This window comes from Bos taurus, chromosome 22, assembly GCF_002263795.3.
Source record: "Bos taurus isolate L1 Dominette 01449 registration number 42190680 breed Hereford chromosome 22, ARS-UCD2.0, whole genome shotgun sequence".
In the NCBI taxonomy this organism is placed as follows: domain Eukaryota; kingdom Metazoa; phylum Chordata; class Mammalia; order Artiodactyla; family Bovidae; genus Bos; species Bos taurus.
Window position 1 is genome coordinate 14,684,442 of NC_037349.1, and position 6,061 is coordinate 14,690,502.

General features: G+C 55.3%; 1 protein-coding gene across 1 annotated transcript in view; it reads left to right on the forward strand.

The window, feature by feature from the left end:
• VIPR1 (vasoactive intestinal peptide receptor 1) overlaps positions 1-5,520 on the forward strand; it is a 31,860-nt gene extending 26,340 nt beyond the window's left edge. The window contains 5 exon segments of the mRNA NM_001081607.2: positions 171-222; positions 225-261; positions 3,029-3,158; positions 3,388-3,429; positions 4,108-5,520. Of these exon segments, the coding sequence (NP_001075076.1) occupies positions 171-222; positions 225-261; positions 3,029-3,158; positions 3,388-3,429; positions 4,108-4,299 (453 nt within the window). The 3' untranslated portion in view covers positions 4,300-5,520.
• Positions 5,521-6,061: the final 541 nt, after the last annotated feature.

Genomic DNA, 6,061 nt, shown 5'->3' on the forward strand with positions numbered 1-6,061 from the left:
TTGGGGATGTGAAAGAGGGTTCCTGGATGACTCTCCCAAACAGGGAAGAGCTAGGGAAAAGGTACAAAAGACAGGTAACTTGGCCTTGGTGGAAAAGGCCATCAGTCCAGAGGACTAGACACCCTGCCTCCCCTCCCTGACCACCTAACCTTGGCCGCACCACCCACCAGGTGAATTTCATCCTGTTCATTCGCATCATTGGAATCCTGGTTCAGAAACTGCGGCCCCAGATGTCGGGAAGAGTGACAGCAGCCCGTACTCGTGAGTACAGGTCCAGGGCCCCAGCCCTCCCAATATCACCAGCTCCAGTCCTCAGATCATTACCCATTCCCTAGAAGCTCCCCTCCAGAGTCACCAAACAGCCAGCATGCTCTGCCCAGCTCCACCCCATGGCCTGGCTCAGTCCACACATGTCCCCACCCCAACCCTCCCCTGGCCCGTGAGTCCCAGGCCTACTTCTCTTCACAACTTACCTAGAAGGGGATCTGCCGTGCTGTGTATCTGCTGCTAAACTAGGGAGCTCGAGAAGATAGTGGATAGCCTGTGTCCTTTTCACACCATGTGCCGAGTGCCTGACTCGTGCCTGGCACAAAAATGAGGTGTGGTAGACGGATGCCTAGGAGGAGCCCCAGGTCTACCAAGGAGACAGCCACATTCAGGACTCAGTACCCCCTGAGAGTAGTAATGGCACCCACAGGTTACATGCCAGGCGCGTGCAATGGGGTTTCCAGGCTTCATCTCATTCCATCCATATAGTCTCCTCCAAGTGTGAGTCGCTCAGTCATGTCTGACTCTCTGTGACCCCATGGACTGTAGCCTCCCAGGCTGCTCTGTCCATGGGATTCTCCAGGCAAGAATACTGGAGTGGGTTGCCATTTCCTTCTCCTAGTCTCCTCCAAATCATACCCATTTCACAGATGAGGAAACTGAGCCATACTCCCTCCTCCTCCTCAAAGGTTTGGGAGCACATCACCATGGCAGGGCGAGGGCACACTGCCCATGGGGACAGAGGTCATAGCCTTGCTTGAAAGGTGTAAGGGGCATTCCTGTGCTTGTGGGGATGAGAGAACCGGCAGGTTTCATGAGAACAATTAGGCTGGAAGTCAGAACTAGAGAAACCCAAAGCGGGTGGCTGTGGGAGGGTGAGTCGGTTTGTACACCCACAGATGGGAACAGGAGATTGATTATATGCACCACACAGACAAGGCAAACCTGGGGCATCCCACCAGGGCCTTTCAGTGCTGGGATTCTAGAATGTTCTCCTGGGCCCAGCTTCTCTCTGGGGAATCTGTGCTGTTGTTCTAATCTGGCTAGAAAGAATGTCACGAGCTGCTGGATTTAGGATTCTATTCTGGAATCCTGCGATTCTCTCTGATGAGACTAAGACGACTTGAGTTCCTGGTGTGACAGCTCTCCCTCCTGCTGGGTGTGGAGGCGGGGCTTCCCTTCCAGTCTGAGAAAGGAAGGCCCTTCAGGGGCTGCAGTGGGCCGGAGGGCTAGCACAGCAGGCCTGTGCCCCCTCTTCCTCTACTTTGCCTGCAGGGCCTTGTTTCCCCCAAATGTACAACTGCTCAAAAGGGCTTGCATCTGAGGCAGAGCGAGCCGGTCATTGCCAGGTCCACGTGGGTGAGGTGGAAACTGAACAGCTGTCGGCAGGCAGAAGAGGTGGGGGGAGTGGAAGATGGAGCTCCCTGTGGAGGGACTGTCAGCTCCCACTCTCCACCTCCCCACAAGCCTTCAGTTTAAAGAAAGCCTCCATCTGCCAGTCGCGGGTGCGTGGGATAGGTTTGCAGCCAGATAGCGGTGGGCAGGGCTGGGGATATTGGTGTGGTGGGGAACCAGGTCCAGGAAGGAGTGGGTGGGGCCAGGCCAGCTCTTCTGCCCATAGTTTGCTGTGGGTCCTTAGACTCAGGGCTAGGCTCCCCTGGACTGACTGCCAGGGCAGGAGAGATAAAGGCAGAGACACATCCACCCCTCAGACCTCTCCCAGCCAGAGGACTGTGGGTTCACGCTGCCTGGACCAGCTATCAGGTCAGGGGGCTGGGAGGCCTGAACCAGGATCAGCCCTGTTCCACAGGAAAGCGGCAAGGCGTTTCAAGTGAGCGTGGACCCTGCTGAGCACGCAAGGGTAGTAAAGGAAGAGCTGGTCTTTTGGAGAATGCTGGGGTTGCGTGTATTGGTCAGGGGAAGGCGGGGGGAAAGGGGTGTGATCCCAGAGAAGGTAGCAACTCCTGAGGAAGTGGACACAGCAGAGAAGCCAAAGACAGGCCTTTGCTAGTTGACCCTGAGTCACCCTTGGTGACCAAGCACAAACTTGAGCACCCACCATCCTCCCAAGTGACCTTGGACAGATGCGGTCAGCAACCCAATGACAAAGCCTTCCTTCCCAAAGGCCCTCAAATTCCAATAAAGCATTGGTCTCTCATGAAAACATTGCACTTTGTAGCACCCAAAGCACTTCCGAGTTTACAGTGGTTGGATGGCATCACCAACTCAGTGGAGATGAGTTTGAGCAAACTCTGGGAGATAGTGAAGGACAAGGAAGCCTGGTGTGCTGCAGTCCATGGGATCCCAAAGAGCTGGACACGATGTAGAGACTGAAAAACCACTTCTCTTACTTGACCCTGTTGAGCATACACTCACCCCATTGTACAGATTGTAGAAATTGAGACCAGGGAAAAACAAACCATGATGTCCCGTTGCTTAATATCCCCATTAGTGGCCATGGAGCCTGAAATAACCACTATTACGCATCATCCTTGGGTTTTTCAGCAGTGGCCTTCCTTTATGTGCTCTCCTCCAGGAAGTGAAATAGAGGGCTTACACTCTGTCTCTCATGAGCCTGTCCAGGGGAGGACGGCCGGGGGGCATGAGGATATAGGCACTGCAGATACAGAACAGAAATATGTGGGCAAAGGGCTGGCGAGAACCCACAGCCCATCCTCACACATCCTGCTCCTTGTCCCTGTCTTCTGTGGCCACATGTGTGGACACGCATGCCCACTGCCTGCCCCTCCCCTGTCCCCAGGAGATTGGCCAAGTCCACCCTTCTGCTGATCCCCCTGTTTGGCGTGCACTACATCATGTTCGCCTTCTTCCCCGACAACTTTAAGGCTGAAGTGAAACTGGTCTTTGAGCTCGTCGTGGGTTCTTTCCAGGTAGGAACTGTGGACGTAAGGCTGCATTCTTCTCTGGGCTTTAAGGGAGGGGATTCTCCTGGGGCCTTGGCCTCTTGCCCCTAGGTGCCAATCTTTTCATTGTAATAAGTATCTATTAAGCACCTACTCTACGTTTAGCCCTTTGATTAACCGAGGGAACACGGGTAGGGCAGGGCTTGGGGCTCTCTGGGTCTATCTACCTCACTTCTCCTGCTCCCTTCCTCCCCAGGGTTTCGTGGTGGCCATCCTCTACTGCTTCCTGAATGGCGAGGTAAGCCCCTCCCAGACCTTGGGGACCAGGGAACAGAGTCTCGTCGCCCCAGGGTCCAAAAGCCCTGATGTGGAGAGCAGAGAAGGGTCAAACCTTGCTATGCCAAAGGTGGTCCTCAGACTAGTTCGTCAGTGATGGCACCTAGGACCTTGCTTAAAATGCTGATTTCTGAGACGACCCCGGACTTGCTGACTTTGAATCTGCTTTTAAGAAAATCTCCGGGGATTCGTGTGATTCGTGAGAGAAGAATGTGAGAAGTGCTGTGTTGGGTGGCTATGTGCAGTGTGAGCGGGGATGGTTGGAGGCAGCAAGAGAAGGTTGAGTCACTGTGGAGCCTGGTTACAAAGCAAAAAATCTACTTGGATGAGTTCAAGTGATTTAGAAGGCAAAGATCAGGAGACTACAGTACAGCCACCCCAGGCAGCATCCCACTCCCTCCCTAGACTGCATTCTCTGATCCTCTCTGGCTCCCACCTCCCTCAACTCCAATCGCTTGATTTGACCTGGCTCCACCAAGGAGGTCCCATCTCTGCAGCGCCCAAAGTAGCCTCTGGCCCCTCACATTAGACTCCTCAAGAGGATATGACTGACCGGGTCCGCATCCTAGATGGAGTACAGCCCAGTCAGCATGGCAGGAGGCTTCCTTGGGGCGGGCCTGACCACTCTCCCTTCTCCCAGGTGCAGGCAGAGCTGCGGCGGAAGTGGCGGCGCTGGCACCTGCAGGGCGTCTTGGGTTGGGACCCCAAATACCAGCACCCGTCCGCAGGCAGCAACGGGGCCACATGCAGCACGCAGGTCTCCATGCTGACCCGCGTCAGCCCGGGTGCGGGCCGCTCCTCCAGCTTCCAGGCCGAAGTCTCCCTGGTCTGACCGCCAGGTGCCCAGGCGGGTGGGCGACCCCTCTCGCCGGCACCGCCCGCCACCCCGCGCGGCACCGGGGACAGAGACCTCTCGGGCGAGGTCAGCCCCAGCCCTGAGCTCAGGAGGCTTCCCAGGGCCCCCAGATCACTGTCCGGAAGCCCCTGGAGAATGCTGCCTTTGCGCCTGCCTGGAGGACGAGGGTACATAGGTGGAGGAACACTGGAAGCTCCTACCTGGAAGACGTGGGGTGAAGCTCAGTCTTCAGACTCCGCCCCCCAAAGACTCCCTCCTCCAATCGAGGGCAAGAAACCTGCATATTCTCTTGATTCCACCCCCGGTAGCTCTCGAGAGCCATCGGAGAAAGGCCACCGCCTATCCCCAGACAGTGCATTTGGGAATGTGCTGTTATCTCAGGCGACAAGGGTACTGCCCCGAAAGGTCACCTGCCACCACCACCTGGACAGTGCCTGAAGTTCCACCGCTGACATCAGGTTCTTTGGGGTTAAGCATCACCATTCAGGCATCTCTCCAGACATGCGGTCCCCTCCCTCAGTGCCTCCTCATAGCTGCCAGCTCTTCGCAGTGAATGAGTTTTTCTGCCTCCAGCAGGTGCGGTTGTAAACAAGGAGTTTTCAGTTTGGGGAGGGCAGCTATCTCCATAGTCCCTGCTAAGGTGGAGTTGCCCCGGGATGGCTGGACCAATTCCAGTAGATTACCTCCAGCCCTACCGATCCTCATGGGCTATGGGAGCTGCCCACCTGTGTGCCAACTATTAGCACCAGGCTCAGAGATGATGGACGCTCACAGGCCCCTTCATCCTCACAGCAACCCGGCAAGGTGGGCACTAAATCACAGTGAGCCTCACACAGAGCAGGGACCTCACCTTGTCACACAGACAGGATTTGAATTCAGATCTTGCTGATGGGAAAGTGAAAGCACAGACTTTTATGCTGCCTTTTATATATTGTAACCAGCAGGATCCTCTTGCTTATTTGTATCACCACTGGTATCATTATTAGCACCATCCCCAAACCCCATTCCCATTCTCCCCGGAGTGTGGCTGAGGAGTCCTCTGGCCCGTGTATCCTCTGGACAAGAGCCTGGGGGTTGTCACAGCCTGTATCTTCCCTGCACCCCTGTGGCCACACGGCCTGCTACCCACGCCCCAGCCAGAAGATCCCCTCAGGACTGCAAACAGCCTTGTGCAACAATAAACACTGGGTTGGATTAGCCTGGTTTTCCTGGTGGTTGGTGTTCCCATGTGGGATAAAATGCGGACCAGCTTCCAACTCGTGGCCATCCCCCCATCCCTCATTCCAAGGAGGGCTGGTCAAAATCGTCACCAAAGTCAGACGCCACCACCCCTCTGGCTTCCATGTGAGGAACACACAGTTCTAAGGGCTTTCAACTCACATATTGCTCAGTGGTACCCTCCTCTCTCCTCTGAGGGTGGTGAAGTTCTATCCCGTCCTTGTTGTGTCCCCCTGCCCCCTAAATCCAACCAAGAAGAGACAGTTCTATTCTTGGAACTATACAAGACAGCTGACAGAGCTGTCCGCAGTCCCAGAAGTGGTTACGTCTGGGCACCGACACCCAAAGAGCATGCAGGTCATGAGATGACCATGTTGCTGTTCTCCGGGTGGCAGAGGACAGAATAAGTGTCACCAGAAACAGACAATGCCTCTAATAGGTTTAAACACAGAGGCTGCAGGGTGAAGAAGATGATGCTGGTCAGCAACGGATGGATTCAAAGCCATTGCTCCCGTTGACC